Below are 19,966 nucleotides of genomic sequence, written 5' to 3'. Positions count from 1 at the left end.
TCTCTTTGATGTTTATCCATTTACCGACATTTTGTGGGAAGCTCACCGACGTCTACAGGCATACCACGGGCGAAGGGGGAGTGTGGCCCCCAGTGGGTCGGATGTCAGATTTATGACCAAATCCGTGAGGTGGCAGGTCATTGGACCGCAGCTTAACGAGTTTGAATTTCGTTCCCCCAGTTGAACTTTCCATCTGAACCCTAATTGCCTCGTAAAATCGTTTCCCTTTTGTGTCGCACCCCTTAGGGTCAGGAGATTTCGTCCAGCAGTTGTTATTATCATTTCTTGGCGCTAATGAGTCTTGTGAACCCTGCTTTGGCGGCATTTTTTTAAAGTAACATTCCTAAGAGGTATGGAATAAGTTTGCATAATTTCATTTGTGGGAAATATTCGTTGAAAACTTTCGTCTTTCCCCCTGTTTCTTAATTTTTTAACTTTATAAATTCCTCAATATTTTAATATAATTTTGTAACTTTATAATAATATATGGTTATAGTTGGGCCCATCTATTTGTCTAAATATTTGAACCAAGAATTTACTTGAAAGAATTCACTAATCATTTGAACAAAAAGAATTTCTGACGGAATAGTATTATGAAGGTAATCGGCCTCCTAGACAAATTGTTACTTCTTCGCTCCCATTCGTTACAAATGATGCTGAAAAACTAAATGGAACCTCGTTTTTTTTTTGTTTTTTTTTTACTCTGGCATTATATTTTACATTGAAAAGTGACAAAACACTTTGTTTTGTCTTCATGCTTACCCCTCCCCCTTTTACTGGAGGCATTGGGCATATATACTTTCCCAGTCACTATGTATTAGTCTTACACAGTATTAAAACGACCTACCGTTTTTTCCAGATTTAAATTTTAATACTTGAACTGGATATATTCCTGCTAAAAATACATTTTGGTTTTGATTTTTAAGTAAGCTGTCGGTTTTACCATTAATTTTCATAATTTATGAAATCGATTGATTTAATAATTTATAATTAATCATTCATTAAAAGTTATAATTCTACTTTTAAAATATTGAAGGAGGTTGTTAAAATCTATCAAAAATAATGATTAGTAGTTCTTCTATATCAGAAGAGAAATATTAAAATCTTTATACCTTCATTTCAATCCACTGAGGAACTTAATTTATTCTAGAAATATTTGTATTGAAATAAAATAAAGTAGCTGCATAAAAAAGTCAGGAATTCTAGATTTAATTTTAAGCATTTCCGAAAGATAATCTAAATCACTAGTAAAACTTGTATTTAATAAAGAATGCTGATCATTTAGAATGCCAGATATATTGTTTTAAGGTTTTTAAAGTTTTTTTTAACTACTTTTCAACGTAATATTATCGCAATGTAATCTTATGAATCGAATTCTAAGTAAATCATACCTAATCTTACTTTTTAAAAATTGTCTTAAATCTGGTGAATTACCTACGTATTAGTAAATTTTTCTGCAGAAAAATAATTTTTCGTTATAATTCAGGTATTTATTGTCTGAAAAATTGAGCATAGTTTTCAAAAATACTACACTGCAAAGAGTAATTGAAATTCTCAGCAAAAAAAATCACTATAAATTGTAAGAATCGACAATAGAATAGGAAAACGTTACTAGTAATTATATTAAAAACCGTTCAAACTATGTTAGGAATAAAAATTATATTCGATTTCTATGGGAGCAATATAATATTATAAAATCATTTAAAGATGTTTTTAATTTACAAAACAGCAGATAATTGTTATCTGTGTGATGCACGAAGAGATGTGAATACTTTTAAAAAGAAGATATAAATAATTAGGATCTTCAATACATTATATATAAATCGTTACATTTTATTAAAATTGATGAGTTAAAATTATAAAAATAAAATAAAATTCACAATGATGTGTTCAAACGTTGTCAGCTAAATTCACAGCTTGAGAAATGCTTGAGAAATTGATTTAATTTTAAAATTATTGTTTAATGTACTAAACTATTCAGCAGATATCGTATTTGCAATTTATTTATTATTGCAATTTCTCCTACAGAATTGCTGGAATAATTTTCAGGGAAAAAAAATGAAATAAAACTGAGATTACAAGCCTTCTCTAGGGTTCGGAGGAGCCGAAACCACAAAAAAAGGCAACCTGCTTACTACGAAGGGGACAGATGACCCATTAACTCTACGGGTGGTTGAAATCGAAGAGGTTATTTTCAACAAACGCCTTTAAAAGTAGGGGAAAGCATCTTCTAGTTTCTCTCACTGAATGCCCGCATTCAAAGTAACTTTTTCGTGTTTGGGTTGCCGATGCTTAAAGGTTAATTATCCAAAAAGATTCTCTGAGGCAGGACATCAGTGTCTGAGCACCTGCATGCTCAAACTCGATGTTTTTGCTCATTATTAATTTTTCAACCATCTGATGCTTATGTGGAAGCAATACTGGGAATCTGAATGTCTCTAAATTCGCACAATTCGCAAGTTCAACTTCTCTTCTTCAGAAAAAAGCTTCTCTCTGTATTTCCTTCAAGATAAATTTCTCTGATGTTTTAATTTCCTCTATATCCAATTTTTTATATTAAGATCTTCTTCCACAGTGTAAGCGAGTCTATCTCCAATGGTACATGCAATGATCTCTAATCTAGGAATTGCAATCGAATTTATGGGAGCTGCCTTTGACCTAGCCTGCAGTAATTGACAGTTAACAAAATCCTCACAAATGCTTCTAATATAAATTGAAGCTCCTTAAGCAGACTTACTAGCATCTACGAAGACATGCAGAAGAGTGCTCTCATTTAATTCATGTAGTTTCCTAGGGATTTATATATCTTTTAAATATTTTAAATCATTAGCCCATTTTATAAATTTACTTCTCAAAATATCCGGAAGCTGTGTGTCCCAATTAATTTTCTACCTCCAACAATTCTAAAAGATTAATTTTTGAACAAGGGTGACCGCGCACGTAAAACCAATGGGGTAAAAAATTTGGCTCAACATTGAATATACGTTTCGTTTACTAAGTACGCATTGGGTTTGCTCCTTTATCTCACAGGATAGGGCATCATTGTATAAACTCCATTTAAGTGCTAATACTGAAACTATTTCCTTATATTCAACCTCAGACAAGCTCAATATTGAATTTTCCTCATTATTACATGGTCAGTTATGTTTCCATCCCCTTAAGTCAAACTCAGCAGAAGCCATCAATTCTTTATATACCGTAATAAAAGAGTTTAACTCGTCGATGGCATTCACACTCGCAACACAATTATCTACGTTCATAGATTCCTTTAGCTTTAAAGCTATTTCTCTTTGGTTTTCGGCTACATTCTCTAAATGGTAATTCATTGTTGCAGCTAGTGAAAAAGGTCTCGCGTTTACTCCGAAAACAACACGGCAGTGTGAATATATAATAGGTTTTCTTGGATCGACTTTCTTCCATCATAGGAACCGAAGAAATTTTTTATCTGAAGGAGAAAATTTTATTTTCAAAAACGCTCATCGGATATCCGAAATCACTCCATAATTTCCCTCCCGAAATCTCTTTAGAAGCTTAGGAATCAACTCCAAATAATTTGGCCCTTTTTCAATACAACAAATCAGCGACACTGAATTTCTTTCTTTGGCTGACGCATCGAATACTGGGTGGATTCTAGCGATGGAGTTTTCCTTATAAACAGGTCGATGCAGCAAAAATTGACTTTTGTCCCTTATCAGTTTCTCTGTTTCAACAAGTTCAATAATTTTTACGGATACCCATTCTTTGAATATATTTTCATACTCTCGGAGACAGTTTCTTTTTTGTAGCGCCTTTACACAAGACTTTAACCACCTTTCAGCAAGGTTTCTATTATCCCACAATTCAGGATGAACCTCCAACTGCCTACTGTCGGATTCCAAAATCCTAGATGGGGGAGTTTGTGACAACGGTTATAGAGAACTGGGCATTAACGAATGTGATCATTTAAAAGATATCTTAAAGTTAATACACTGTAAACAATTGAGTTATACAAATAATGGTTTAAGCACTTTGGCCACATTTGTCAAAATAATAATAAATAAGGTGGCAAGTCTATTGTCACGTACATACTATAGTATAGAACTCAATGATACACACACAAGAGGTAGAGCTAAACCAATTTATTAACTGAACTCAGAACACAGTGACTGACAAATCTTCTGCTTTTATACTAGCAGGGAAAGTTCCAGAATACTTTTCTGGTGACAGTAAGAAAAGTCCAGAACACTTGTCTGGTAAACTAAAGAAATGTCCAGTATGTTCTGGAACATGAAATAAAGGAATACAAAAAACATATTTACATACACTATGATTCGCATTGTCTCTAGCGGGATTCGAACTTACGGTCTCTTGACCATGCGACCAGTGCCATGACCATTCGGCCATGGAGACTCGACTGCTTTTCTTCAATGTGGCACTATAAGAAGTCGTATTTTGACTATAAATTTTAGCCAGGTACCGACGTCGTTAATTCTGCAGATTTTCAGACATCTGATACAAATGTCGTTCATTCAGCTTATAATTTGCACTACTTTTGGCAGTATAACTTACAAGGTGGCTGGTGAATAGGGATGAAGAATATTTTACGAAAGATTATTATGTAAGCAATGTCAAAAAGTCACAAATAAAATTCATCAATACTTTTTAAAGAGAAGTACAGTACACTCCCGATTATCCGCGGAATTGGGTGGCGCGGCCGCCGCGGATAACAAAAATCGCGGATAATCCGAAAAAAGCTAAAAACGGGTATAGCAAAAGAGAAAACAGTCATTCCAGCTTTGAAAAATCGTTTTATGTAGAATAAAACGTAAAATAAACAGCAGGAAATGTTTAACTAACGCTTTATATTTTAGTATATCACTCAAAACTAACCTAAAATGCATTTTGTTAATGAAAACAGAAAAGTGCTTTGTACTTACGAGAGGCGTCAAGGATACACAGAAAAATTAATACATATGTACTGTTTTAATACTGTAATGTATTATGTAATTACAAAAGCATAACTGTAAAAGTACAGCTTTTTGAAGAAATCAGTCATTTGTGTTTGCTTCTTGCTTTGGAAGCATTTTCTCTTTACTTGGAAGCAAAAAAAAAAAAAAAAACTTAGTGCGGCAGGCGCGAATAATCGGGAGTCTACTGTATGATTCAAATTCTTGATACGATTTTGATGACGATATTTCGATTACAGGTCGAGTATCACAATAGAAAGTAACAATCGATGCCATCTGACCAATTAAATCAAAGGAACAAGAATTCAGTCACGCATAGGCAAAGCCTTTTACACACTGATGTAAATTCCATTAAAAGAACCGTCCCCATTGTTATTGCTAGATTTACTGGTCACAAGCAGAGAGTTTCCCATTTCACAAAGAGCCCCGAGCGCGCCTTCAGTCAGAAGCATTTCGCCCTCTTTCCCCACACTTGCAGTTTTCCAGGGTTCTTTCATGCCTGTTCATTTTACGGACAATTTGTGGAAAGCTCCCAATCTACGTCTCTGGGCAAGAGTAGTTCTAAAATGATCAGATGGCAGATTTGCGACCATATCCTTAAAGGAACGGAAACTCTCCTGAAACATGGATGCTAATGACTATTGCTGGAAGAAATGAGCTGCTAATCTCATTGTGCATAAACCATACGTCTTTCGAACTCAAACTTCCCCAATAAAATATTTATTTATTTCTTCTTAAAGAGGTTTCTGCAGACATCCAATGCTGCAAATAAATTCCATATGTAATATCCGTTAAAAGGATACAAAGCCATAATTACTGTGATATATTGAATATTTTTCTATGACTGAAACTATTTGATATTCACATAATTAAACTCTGTGTGCCCTGTTAGAATAAGAATTCCTCGCTGCCAAAGAATACCTAGTTTTTTAAACAGGTGTATGACTTATTCTAATGTAATTTTAAAAATAAAAGAGATATTTTAAGTAAAATGCCACTGATAAATTTTCCATCATAGATATTGAAATAAATCTTGGATGATACATAGAAATTCATCCAGAAGTTAATACTTTTTTAAATATATAAAAGAAAATTCTAAATATCGGCGTAAGGTGTCTATCAATGATTTTTATGCATCATCAGCAATACGGTTGGCTGTGTGGTAAAGAAAATAATTTCGTTTATTAAAATTTCTAAGTTTTTATTATAATATTAATTTCATTTTCAGTGTAACGTGGATTTCACCTTAGGAGGAGGGAATTATAATGTTCGTATTAAAATTATTTATTTGAACTAATTCTTCTTTTTTTCCTTAATAAACTAGTTTTTTTTTCTTAAAAATATTTTTAATTGTAATGCAAATAAATAAATTGCCACTTTAACCTAATGTTTCTTATGTTTTTTGCTGAAAACTTTGGAGAGGTACATAAAAAAAGAAATGAAATCATTGGTTTTGTAGAATCAAAAATATCATAACCCATATATTTGCTATTAAGTTGTTTCAAGAAAATGCCGATAATGCTAAGTCTCAGCATATAAAAAAATCGAATAATAATGAAATTTCTGAAATTAAAGGTTTCAGTGAAATAGGACTGCAACCCGCCTTTTGACAGTCAGTCAACTATTCTAGCGTGTAATGTCTACATATTATCTTTATTGGAAATTTATTTTATTTTTCAGAAAAAGCTTTAATAAAAGAACAAATCACAGAGCATATTAAAAAATAATAAAATTTCATTAATTACAAAATATTTATTAACAAAATAAAAGCATCTTCAAATAATCAGTTTAAAATGTTAAAATAAACGTATTGGAATTTTTTTTTAAATGTTGCACATTTCTTAGCTATATTTTATAGAACATTTTTCATAAATTGGTACTGTGTATAAGTAAGGTAGGGCAAAATGCGACATTTGTGGCTCTCAAAACTATATAGTTTTAGGGGTTAAAACAGCGTAACACTAAAGTTAATACGTTAATGACATAATATATAATGACATAAATAATCTCATAATCAAAACTAAATTATAAATTCAAAATACAATTCAAAAAATCATAAAAGTTTTTAAAGATCGTAATTCCTAAAAGTCTTTTCCTCCCTTTGCGCATTTTAACCTTTAACAAGATAATCCAAAAGAAGCCCGCATGAAACTCAGTATATTTACATAATTTTCGAAAAAATCTGTCTTTTTTGCTTATTGGTTCAAACAAACAATTTACAAATAAAAGCACTTTGTAGCGGTATTTGTCAAAATGATGCATTCTATGGTTTGTTTACTCATTAAGAGTGTAAAAAACAAACTGAGTCAATAAAATACTCTTATATATTCTTATAGCACATAAAATTAGTTTACACAAATATAATATATGTTAAATAATTCCCACGCTTCATTTTTGAAGAGCATTAAGAACTCATTAATAAATCCGATGTGTCAATTACGATATTATTTATTTTTGTTGTTCCCATATACACTCTTGTCCATAAATTAAGGATAATTCAGAGTCACGCGGAAATCGAACTGTAAAATACATATATCACCCGTAAAATGATTACACACATCTTCAAAAATCATATGCAAATTGTAGGAAGCCACCGGATGACATCGATAGTACGTCACAATAACAAGAGTGTAAGAGAGTGATGTATAAGGAATACAGGCAAAGAAGTAAAAAGTGTTCGCACGCTCTTTATAAGCCTTTCAGTGCAATAACCGCATAGTTATGACACAAAGCACATGATTTTTTACATGATAGAATTATCGGCCGTCTGGAGTGTGGGCGTACCCAGCTGGAAGTATCCGAGGAACTTGGAATCACCCAAAGTGTCATCAGCAGGCTTTGGCAACGATTCCAAGATGATGGTAATGTGAGTAGACGTTACAACACAGGCTGCCCCCGAGTTACAACGCCGAATGAGGACCGGTATTTGGCAGTTACTGCCAAAAGAAACAGACAGAGCAGAGCATCAGATCTGTCTCGTCAGCTCCCTTCAGCCACTGGTACGACCGTTTCAAGGGAGACCGTGTACAGACGCTTAGGGCAGATTGGTCTATATGCTCGTTTGCCTGTCAGAGGTGTTCCACTTACTGCAACTCACTGTCGCCTGCGGTTAGTGGAGTATAGAGCATGCATTGTGGACACCGTAACAGTGGGCTTGTGTGATGTTTTCCGGCGAGTCCAGGTTTAGCTTGCAGTCTGATTCTCGCCGGACTTTCATATGGAGAGTGCCAGGTACCCGTTACCACCAAGAGAACATCACTGAACGACACCTTTACGGTGGCGCAGGATTGCTCGTTTGGGGAGGAATTATTTTGTGTTCCAGAACTAACCTGCATGTTCAAATTGGATCCATGACAGGCCAAATCTATCGGAACGTCATTCTGGAAAAACATGTACTTTTGTTTCAGGGCGCCATCGGCGCAGAATTCGTGTTTATGGATGATAACGCTCGAGCTCACCATGCAAACATCGTAAATGAATGCTTTCGATCGAAGGATATCATCTGTATGGACTGACCAGCATTCTCATCAGACTTGAATCCAGTAGAGCATGTGTGGGATATGCTTGGCCGATGAGTTGCAGCTCGTCAACCACCTCCTACATGTCTACCGGAACTTTGGAGAGCATTGCTTGATGAGTGGTGTAATATTCCCCAAGATCAGATCGATAATTTGATACTCAGCATGCCTAGACGTTGTACGGACTGTATTGCATCGTCTGAGAGACATACTATATATGTATTAACCATCATACCAACCATGTAATATTGGTTTTTGTAAATAGTTTTTTTTTTTTTTTTGTAATTTGCTACAGGTAGCAAAAATCGCAATTTTTATTAATGATATCAAACATATAGCCCTTTTTTTGCTCTTTATCTTTTCTTTAATAAATAGATTTTACAAATAAGTCACATTTGTTTTGCTCCTAACTCTTTCTTTTTCTGAACTTGCATTATCCTTAATTTATGGGCATGAGTGTAGATTACTGAAAATTGAAAGCTACTGAAGCCAAAATTATAAAACAATAAATAATTTAATTCAGTTGAATTTAATAACATAAAAGGAATACCATCTATTAGATTCCTGTCCCCCAAATATCCAATTTTATCAATATAAATAAATGATGAATAGAATGTTTTCTTCAATTATTTATTAAAAAAGATAAAGTTTTTTTATGTTTTTATGCATAAAATAAGTTTAAAGGTTTCTGATATCAATCGTAATAAAACGCATTAAAATATAGTATTTTTTAACACCATTTATTTCTACCAAAATTTCAATCCTTCAGAGTTCCTATAGCACATATCACTGTCAGTTGTCACTGTTGACGAAAGCACATTTCACTATTAGGGAATTCAGATTCCCACAGAAAACATATGCCGAAAAGGCATTACCATTACAACAAGTAACAACAACAGCAAAATTGAAATCTTGCTTCTTAGCTTTCATTGGACAGATCGTATCGATTGGTACTTTCTGTCTTGATCCAAGATCTGCAATCGAAATATCAACAGTAAAATCATATCAAGGATTTGAATCACACCTCTCTTTGAAAGGTATTGATTACATATGATATTCTGTTTGTAACTTTTTGATATTGCTTACATAAGAATCACTCGAAAAATATTTGTCATCCCTTCTTATTTCTCGAGGCGAAGATCGGCTTCACCACATTCATAATCCCAGATTTTCCAATTCAATCAATCAATCAATGCATCATAATGCTTAGTTTAAAAAGTAAATACATCAAAATTTAGAAATTTTTATTAAATATGTGCTTTGGACAGATATCTCTTCAATATGACAAATTAAGCGTAATCTTCGTACTTTGGTAATCAATAATGTAAGAATCCTGGATGAAATATTTATGTTAACCATGGTGTTGCCACTCCTAATAAGTTTTATATTTCCTGTTTCTGTTGCATCTTATTCCAACTTGGAATCTGGCAACCTGGTTTTGATTTAAGTTTAATATGCTGTGTTTGTTTTAAGTATGAAATCTATATGTTACGTTATTTTCATTTCTTTGATGTACGGATCATTTGATCAATTTAAGTCTTCTTCATCTGTAAATAAGCTCATCAATTTCTATTATTATTGTGTAAATAGCCTCACGAAATTCTGTGTCTAGTGTTGTGCATAAATAAACTGATCCGAAAACGAAAGTTGGGTTCTGAGTCATAACAAACTGGCATCCGTGAACTAGACATTGTACTCTGCGTTACGTAATGAAGCAGAAATCGTCGGATTTACGATCTGGATATTATTTTGTTAAAGATAAACCAGGTAATTAATACGGTAGCACGATAGATTTACAGTAACTGATGAAAGATTTGATCGTAAATATTCTACTTCAGTATCTCTCGTTGATCAACCGAAAATTTGCTCAACGTTACCTAGTATACGTGATGAAAATGTACTGACTGAACTTGCTTCGCGAGGTATTAAACTGACAGATGTTGAAAAGGATACGCCACCCATAAGAGTTCTTCTAGGAGCTGACGTATTAGGCAGCATTTTGACCGGAAAGATTGAGATGTTTACATCTGGAGTGTCAGCCGAAGAGACTTTATTTTTTTAGGCAATTTTAGGACTAGGGAGTAAAAGTCAAGTAGTTAACATGGTCACTTTAACCTTACAAAACATCGAGTTACCGAAGATTTGGAATTTATATGTTTTGGATATCAAAGATCCAATTGAAAGGAAAAACAAGACTCTTCTTGAAAAAGTAACTATGACCCATTTCCGGGGAACCTTAAAAATCCGTGAAGATGGGAGATACGAAGTAGCTTTAGCTTGGTTGTCAACATTTCCATTCGTTTATGATAAACACGATGTTGCTGAATTTATACTACGTTCAGTAACAAAACGCTTACTGTAAGAAAATATCTACGAGATCTACGATGATTTCTTGAGACAATGGCAAAGGGAAGGCATAATCGAAACTATACCAGATGATGAAACTTCGAAGCCAGGTCATTATCTTACTCACAGGCCTGTCCTTAAATCCTCGAGTGCTATAACTAATAGTACGACCTGTTTTTGATGCCTCTTTCAAACTTCCTAGATATGCTTCTCTAAATGAATGTTTAAGTGTTGGGCCTAGTCTTTCACAGCAGATTTCCCCACTTCTATTAAACCTCTCGATTCCATCCGGGCAGTTTGGGGTGGTTTGAGAATTTACCCTATAACATCCAAGTGGGTCGGTTTGGGGCGGCTGCTAGCCGTTTTAGAGGAGATGGGTATTAAAAGCGGCTACTCTACTAAACACTCCAGGTAGTCCTCGTTATCTTCGACAATCGCGGCTTTTTCACAGTAGTTTCCCCTGTGCTTTTGTAGGGGTTGAGGAAGGATTCAGTAAATAGGTTGTTGTTGGAGTATATTTTGTACTTTGAAAGGGTTTTAGTTTCTATTTTCATGTGTTGTTAGCTCAAAATTGGAAAGATTTTTATGGCCATTTATTAAAAATTTTCCACTGAAGAGCTCTGTTAACGTTGAATGATATATAAGGATACAGACAAGTTGTTTATTTTTCGGATAAGCATCAGAAACTCTTTTCAGTATCAAGACTATTGTAATGATATAAAGACAAACTATTGCATTATCACTGCAGCCTATTCACATCGCAATTTTCTCATAAAATGTGTAGCGACTCTTATTACTGAAGATGGAAGTCGTTTTACACTCCAAGAGTCTTATTCTGTCATCAAAGGACTGTGGAATTTCTGAGGCCAAGTACAAACTTCCGCTTTCAAAATAGCAATAAAAGACCAGAAAAAGATTCTGAGTATTTTTTATTGCCCCCTTCACAGAGGGAGATAAGTTTTATAAATACTGAGTCCCTTTTTCAAATGCTATTCTGAAACTATCTCTTCAGTTGTGAGTTTCTGCTCTTTATTTTACGTACTGTCAATCGGGGTTTTGGATTATCAGAGTAATTTTTGTATTGAAACGCTTATTATTTTTTCATTATGAGTAAAAGAAATCATGAACACATTGAAGAAGAAATTAAAGCAATTTTACTTGCTTCTGATGATATTTTAATACTTTATAAAAATGATACTTTAGCTCAGCTCTCGTTTATTCTAAACAAAGAAGCAGGAGAAGAAACTAATGAGGATCAGATAAACGAGAGAGATGGAGATGAGGAGTCAAAAAATGTTATATAATTAACTTATTATCAAAAATTTGCAAATGATTCCCTCATGCGTAAATTTTTGGAAATTTAATATGAAACTTTCTTTCAAAATTTTATTTTGACTTAATAATATAAATAGAAAACTTCACATAACGTTTTAAAAGCAGATTTTCAGCATGACAGTTTATACTAAAAACGTAATATTTATGATGAATGTAATAATAAATGTGTTAAATCTTCATGTTTAGTTAATGAAGAATGTAATAGTGATGAATGTTTTAGTAAAATGTTCAGGCTGAAAACTGAAGGAATGTATTTTCAAAATATATTTCGCTGAGTAATTTTTTCAATGAATTTTATTTCATAAATTTTTGTATTTCAGTATTAAATAAAGTTTAAAAAATATGTTATCTCATCTATCGAAACAATTCGATAGATGAGATATATAAAGTTTGACGTAATATATTCCCTTGGTTAGACAAAAATTTTAAGTTATATTTTAAAAGATTAGTTAAAAAGAGTGGCAAAATAAAGATGTTTTTGAAACATATATTTACACCACATTCTTTTTCGATTATTCAATGTAAAAGCAAGAATGCGTAAGGTTTTGGAAACAAAATGTGAAAACTTCTTTAAAAATTTAATTAAAGATCTAAAACTTTTCTCTTAGTTATCACTATCGAAAATGCAAAATAATATTTTACATTTAAAATTTCAATGAAGATAATCGTTTATACTAAAAAAAAAAAAAAAAAAAAAAAGAACGCAAAAGGCAATAAAAAAAATCTTAGCTAAGTGTTGAAAGAGCGCATTATTTCCGAAACGTCTTTCAAAAAGTGCAGTAACATTTTTTTATTCAACGAATGTTCTTATTTTGGTATTAAATGAAGATTTAAAACATTATCTCGTCTATCAATGAATTGCATTGATATATGCACAATGTATGTTCTACATTGCTATGTAAAAAAAATTACATGCTAATATATAACATATTATTTAATTTTGTCAAAAATAAATAAATAAAAATATAAAAGCCTAATGAAAATAAGATGAAAAGATTTTGAAATTGCTAGTAAAGTCAGTTTTTATTTAAATGGTTTGGAAGCCTAACATAAAACTTGCAAAAAAAACACTATTTTCTCAATTATAGAATAAATTTCATATTTTTTGTAAAAAAAAAAAAAAAAAAACACCCACAAATACGAGCGCTAAACGCTTCACACTAAAAAATATAGATACATTAGAATAAAACTCTTAAGCTGATGGAAAATGATTCTCGCCATCGAAAACCGCAAGGCAGTTATTCAAGGCAGAGTGTCGACAGATTTATTACCTCGGAGTGCGGGGGTAACTGCCCTTCAGCTTGGAAGAGTCCATGTCTTCTGGAGACACGCTCAGAAAGCCTGGATGTTAAAGGGAGCGCCGCTTGAAAAGTGCTTGGATGTTAAATAGTTAAGGTTTCGAACAGGTGCCATAGGAGTGATTGCATATATTAAGCAAGCCTTTTTACAGTTGAGTGTCAGACCTGAGGATCGCGATTTTTTGAGATTCTTGTGGTGGAATACCAAAGACCAATCAAAATTAGGATTTTTTAGACATTGCCAAGTCGTCTTCGGAGTGACGTCTGGCCCATTTCTCTTGAATGCTAGTATACGTCATCATCTTAATTCAACAGAATTTCAAACTGAATTTCTTCAACCGAAAGTGGAAAAACTTAAGAAAGGATTCCATGTAGACAATCTAACAACTAGCCTTGAAAGTATAGAAGAACTGAAAGAGTTTAAGATGCAAACAATGAAGATAATGAATTTTGTTTCATTTGAATTAAGATGGTGGGCTCACACTGGCATTGAAAATAAAGAAATTCAAAATGTACTTGGCCTTAAGTGGGATGCAAAAAACGATGAGCTTTATTGTGTTAATCCTAAAATTGATAAGGAACTTAATGAAACTGATACCGAGAAAAAATTGCTCTCTATTGTTAACAGTATATACGATACATTGGGTTTCATATCACTTACAACACTACTGCCAAAATTGCTACTGCAAGAAGCTTGGCCTAATAAGGTGGATTGGGATGAAGAGCTACCAGACGTTATCAGTGATGGACGAAACATCTAGATCTTGTAGAAAAGTGTAGAATAATTCGTAAGATATTGCATGGAACTATTGAGAAGGCCACCTTACATACATTTACAGATGCTTCAGCTCATGGGTATGCCTGTTGCGTCTTTCTACGTTGTGAAGAAGATGAAGATGTGAAAGTCTCATTCGTTTTAGGAAAGGCTAGAGTAATAACAGATATTTGGAACGCATATTTAAAAATAACAATAGCAATATTATTTGTTATTCAAAAAATCGTGGATTATGCATCTCTACTATGTATACGTGAGCTAAGCAGTGATGTTCCGATGGTTGTTAGTGAAATAAAGAGTTAATTTCCTAATAGCGATAAAATGCTTTATACAACACTCTACATGAACATCACCACAATCGTATCAAGGATTTGAATCACACCCCTCTTTGAAAAGTATTGATCACTGGTATTTGCGACTTTATGATATTGGTTACGTAATAACCGCTCGTAAAATATTCGTCATCCCTAGCTCAGATACGAATAATACAATCAGAATGGTCAGTGGAAATAAGGGTGAAGTAATCTCAGACAATACAATTTTACGAGAAAATAAAATTCAGAAGGTACAGTCAAGGCTTATTCTAGGGCAAGACCCGGAAGAATTTGTACGACTCACAGTTTTTCTGATCACCCTATTGTCAGAAGAATGATTAGATCATGCTCATAAGACACTTCATCATGCTGGTGTGCAAACTACCCTGTCTCATCTACGGGAACCATTTTGCATACTTTGGGGCCGGAGGATTGTTAGAGAAGTTGTTCAAAACTGTGTAACATTTAATAGGTCTACATCAAAGCCCGTACTACCAGTCTATTCAACTCAGACTTTATCCAAGTTATAAAAGGAAATGAAGCATGGATCTAGACATCGTAGAAGCTAAGCATCTACTTAAACGCATTCGTTACCTTCAGAGTCTACCCTATCATTTACGTCAACGATTCCAAAAGGATTATTTAGCAGAACTTATTAAGAATCTACAGTTACCCTCTAAGCGACAGAACCTGTCACCTGGGGATATTGTTCTCATTGGCTCAAACAATACAAAACGTTTAAACTGGCTGGCCATTGAGACATGTCATCGAACTATTTGAAGGCAAGGACACTGTCGAACGAGTTGTCAAATTACGTGTGGCTAATGGAGAAATTATTCGTCCAATTCAGTGCATTTTCCCTTTGGAAATAAATGTACGAAGTATGCCCAAAAATGTACCTGAAAAAGTTGAAGATGCTTCCGATATCATTGATGATGCTGATTATTTGCGCACTGCTTCAAACGAGCCAACTTGTCAATCTGAGGCTTTTAATAAATAACAATTACAGACTGTGAAAAAACGTGCTTTTGAAAACGAATTGTTACATTGAAACGATTGGACTTGTAAATTAAATTAATTACTTTAATATCATTATTTATTATTAGTTAATGTTGTAACAGCATTCAGTAATACACAAATTGAAACTAACTTCAAATTATTAAAAAACGCTGGATCATCAGATTTTTTGACTCGTAAAATAAGATAGGATCTTTTATCACAAGTGAACACGTTTAAATAAGTTGTAAATAATATCTTAATTACTTCAAAGATACTTTTACTCTTTCAAATGAAAAACTCGTATTTATATAACGAACACTATTTATTCACATTATTTACAAGAAAGAAGTAGAAGTTCTAGTTGTTCTCTTTCTCTTTTAAGACAAGAAACTCCGAAGATGAGTTGTATACAATTTCGCTCACGGACGCGACAGTTAAGATGTAATTTCCAGTATTGTATATTATTTTCATATATTACATATTATTATTTCATTGTATTAAGTATATTGCTTGTTTTCATTTTGTATTGCTTTAGGCAAATTTGCACTAAATACAATTATTTTGTTGCCAATTTTAATAAGTTGTATATTTCCTGTATTTGTTACATCTTATTCCAACATGGAATCTGGCAACCCGGTTTTGATATTACTAGAATAGCGTCATGAAAAAACTGATGCGAAAACGAAAGTACGTTCTGAGTCATAACAAATGAGTTTTCGTTGTTGACGTTAATATGTTGAGTTTTATTGCAATGAAAATTTTATATTAAAATTTCATTCTCAATATACTTTTTAAAATTTTAAGATAGTGTAAAAATCATTTCTTAATGCAATGTTTTTGAAAATTATAATTTAAAATGTCAAAATACCTCTTAATTTTAAATTAAAATTTTGGTAAGAATTTTTCAAAAATTCCCAAAAGGGACATTCCTACTCTCCATTGTAAATCTGAGCCAAATTGGTAATATTATGTTTAATGGTCTCTCTCTCTCTCTCTCTCTCTCTCACTCACTCTCTCTCACTTTCTCTCTCTCTCTCTTTCTCTCTTTATATATATATATATTGAATGTATAAAGTTAATTCTTCATATTTTAACAGATGCATGTCATGGTTATTTAGTTAGGATATAACAAAAATTGTTACAAATTCAGTATAGTTTAATTTCCAAATGACATTTATTTTCAGAAATGCACACAAACTTAAGATGGGAGTCTAGAAAAATTATCTTTTTAATGGCCATATTGTATACATTACTGAGTTGTGAACCAAAACATTTAAAGAAAATTACTTATCAGAATATCTGGTTTGTTTACAGTTTATTCACACTCCCCTTAGAATGCAATTTGCTTTCACATTTCAACTCTAAAGACATTTTTGGAACTTTTCCCCTTTCCATCAAGTATGGTCTTTATGATTACTATAATTTTTTGCATTCATAGCATTATTTTTTTACAAGATTGATGCATTAATTGTTACTTTTTAAAAGAAAAACAATTTGTAAACTATGTGCTTTTTCATCATGCATTATAATGCAGCATTAATCTAAGTTTTATGTCAGATTCTGTTAACTGATTAAAAAGATGCTTGCAATGAAATATACATTTTGTATTGTATGTGAAATCTGTAAAATTTTTTTTCTTTTCAGATTACATTGAGACTTTACAGAAGATTTTCTTAAAAATTATTCCTATTCCACCAAGGAATTTATTTTAAACAATGTCGGCACCTACTGATTCAAAACTTATAATCCCTTTTGTGCCATCACTTTTTCACTTTTCTGTGGTAAAAGTAGCTTTAAAATTGTCCAAACATATTGATGCTACAACTTGCTTAAAGCTCTTTAAACAAATGAGGCGATCTGATCCGGAAATTTTTTATGAAACTGACTCTAACTCTAATTCTGAGATAGATAAAGCAAAGGAGAAGTTACTTATAATTCCTGCACATTTAAGAGAGAATGTAGTGCAGGCAATTCTAGGCTTGGATGCTGCTGTTAAAGAATGGCATTCGGACCATGAAGGTGCATTTCGTTCAAAGAATATAGATGAAACCTTTGAATGGAAATCTAATGGGGCAATTGACAGAATTAAAACGATGCAGCAATTGCTTCTAAAAAAAGATGTTGATATCAATTTGAGGTTTTATTTAGCTTGCTGTTACTTTTTGGAAGAAAGTATAAAGACTTTGTGGGCAGAAATGGATGTAAATGATAAAAGGTCAATACCTGGTAATCCCTGTACACGATTTTGGGTTAGAAGGATGCACGATGGATGTGTGGTTCAATGGATAAAGGACATTCCAGAATACCTACACCTTTATTGGGAATATCCCACCTGTTCCTTTGGTGCATTCTTTCCTTTCTTGCAGCCACAAGAGAGGATGAAGTTCCTTTACTCTATAACATCGAGTACAAATGATGATTTTCTTTCATGTACGTATGCAGCAACTAAACAAGAACAAGTGCATATGTTAAATTTGGAGGCTTTCAAAGTCCTTGTTGTCTATTTGAATTGGCCGCTGCAAAATTTCTTTCTACAAATAGTGGAAAAGATGTGGACATTTATTGATTATCCTGTTTTTAAAAAATTACTAAATACTATAATCTCGTACTCAGTGAAGAAATACGATTTTGATTATGAACAACTTTTGGTGGACTTGTGGACAAGAAGCCCACAGGACTTCAAAGAAAAGGCAAAAGCAAGCCGATATCTCTCTGGCGAAATTTCTTTCTGTTTCGGTTCAGTAAGGAGGAGGAAAAAATATAAATCTGTCCCTTCAAATTAAATTAAAAAAAGAAAAGAAATTAATTACATGCAAACTGGCCAGTATTGGATATGTTGGTAACTGTTTACCTAATTCTTTTTGCTAAAAGGAGATGAAGGATGCACCATAGATATGGGGTTCAATGGGTAAAGGATGCTCCTAAATACCTTGATCTTTATGAACGATATCCAACACATACCTTCAGTGCGTTCTTTCCTTTCTTACAGCCATAAGACAGGAAGAAGTTTCTTTCCTCTATAACTAATACTACATCTAATGATTTACTTTTCTGTGTGTACGGAGCAAATAAAGAAGATAAAGTGCAAATATTAAAGATGTAGGCTCCCAAACTCTTTCTTCTCTATTGGAATTGTCTGCTGCGGAATTTCTTTCTACAAATGGTGGAAAAGATGTGGAATTTCATTGATTATCCTCTTTTTGAAGAAGTACTGCATACTGTCTTCTCATACAAAGTGAGGAAGCAGGATTTTAGTCATAAGCAGCTTTTTGTGGAACTTTGGGAAAGAAGCCCAAATCACTTCAAGACAAAGGCATGCCGGTGACTCTCCCGCCAAAGTAATCTGTGTTTTCATTCAATAAAGATAACGAGAAGAAATCTTTAATGAATCTGTCAATTCCAATTTAGATTGAAAAAAGAAAAGAAATTAATTATATTCTAACAGGCCAGCAATGGATATGGCGGTAACTGTTTAACTAACTCTTTTTGCTACAATAATGTATTTTTTAAAATGTAAATAAGATAATCTCCTTGTAAAAAATGCAATACAAAGTTTTATAGCATACATGAAAAAATAACTTCAGGCATTTGTTTGTTAAGTGTTCAAAGTTTTAGAATTGACTTTTTTTCATATTGTGTGAAAAAAATTTTCCACTAATTTAATATGTCATTTTTTTATTCTATCTTGCTCAAAATTGCAGTAATAGAAATTCCTTTGATAAATACATTCTTATCTTAAATAAGTATGAATGCATTATGTTTTAAATGTCATGATGATAGTTTATAGCAATATTGCTTTGAAACTTGACTACATATAATATTGACATGAATCATATTTGCAAACATTGAAGGTTGTGTTAAGCATGTCTCTATTTATTTCACTGAAAGAATTCCTTCATTTTGTGAAAAATACAAAAGTAAATTTAGAAAAATAAATGTATAAAAGATTTATTTTAAATATTATCATTTGGTTTGTCCAAGACAATATTTGTGGTACTTGGTTTAACAAATTAAAGATATTAATTATAGGTTTGAATACATATTTTTGTATTTTTATTCTTGAAATTTATGAAAATAAGTCACTCTTCACACCAATTTAGTAATGGTGCATTTTATTCTCTCATCCACTATTTTTTGGTCAGTATTAATTATTGATGTCTTACGTAATTGATTTAAATCTTAAACAATTGAAAATTTTTCATGATTTTTGATATAAATAAAATTACATGATTCTCACCTCCGTTAGGAAGAAATGCACTGTTTTTTTATTACGGATAAAATATTTTCTTTATGCATGCTAATAAAAATTGTACAGATAAAGCTGGATTCAATTAAAAATAATTTTATATGTGTGAGTTTTATTCTAAAATAATATTTCTTCATTTTTTTTATTGCTCATGGCTTTTTTTTAATGTAATCATGTTTTCTGTCCCAT

The 19,966-nt window shown here is 32.5% G+C and overlaps 1 protein-coding gene across 2 annotated transcripts; it reads left to right on the top strand.

The window, feature by feature from the left end:
- The first annotated feature begins 16,157 nt into the window (after nucleotides 1–16,157).
- On the top strand, nucleotides 16,158–19,621 carry LOC129961040 (uncharacterized). Of its 2 annotated transcripts, none has more exons than XM_056074837.1 (2): nucleotides 16,158–16,218; nucleotides 17,176–19,621. In XM_056074837.1, exon 2 carries the CDS (start codon nucleotides 17,247–17,249, stop codon nucleotides 18,312–18,314), a length of 1,068 nt encoding a protein of 355 aa, XP_055930812.1. In that variant the 5' UTR covers nucleotides 16,158–16,218; nucleotides 17,176–17,246; the 3' UTR covers nucleotides 18,315–19,621. The 2 variants fall into 2 exon arrangements, with proteins under 2 accessions (XP_055930812.1, XP_055930811.1); XM_056074836.1 differs by having other exon boundaries at nucleotides 16,186–16,491.
- Nucleotides 19,622–19,966: the final 345 nt, after the last annotated feature.

Source organism: Argiope bruennichi, chromosome X2, assembly GCF_947563725.1.
Source record: "Argiope bruennichi chromosome X2, qqArgBrue1.1, whole genome shotgun sequence".
Taxonomy (NCBI): Eukaryota; Metazoa; Arthropoda; class Arachnida; order Araneae; family Araneidae; genus Argiope; species Argiope bruennichi.
Note: the sequence above shows the minus strand (reverse complement) of the source record. Positions and strands in the feature narration are given on the sequence as shown.

What these genes read in the sequence shown, in the direction of transcription:
- LOC129961040 (XM_056074837.1), top strand. Translation starts at nt 17,247, where the DNA reads ATGTCGGCACCTACTGATTCAAAACTTATAATCCCTTTTGTGCCATCA.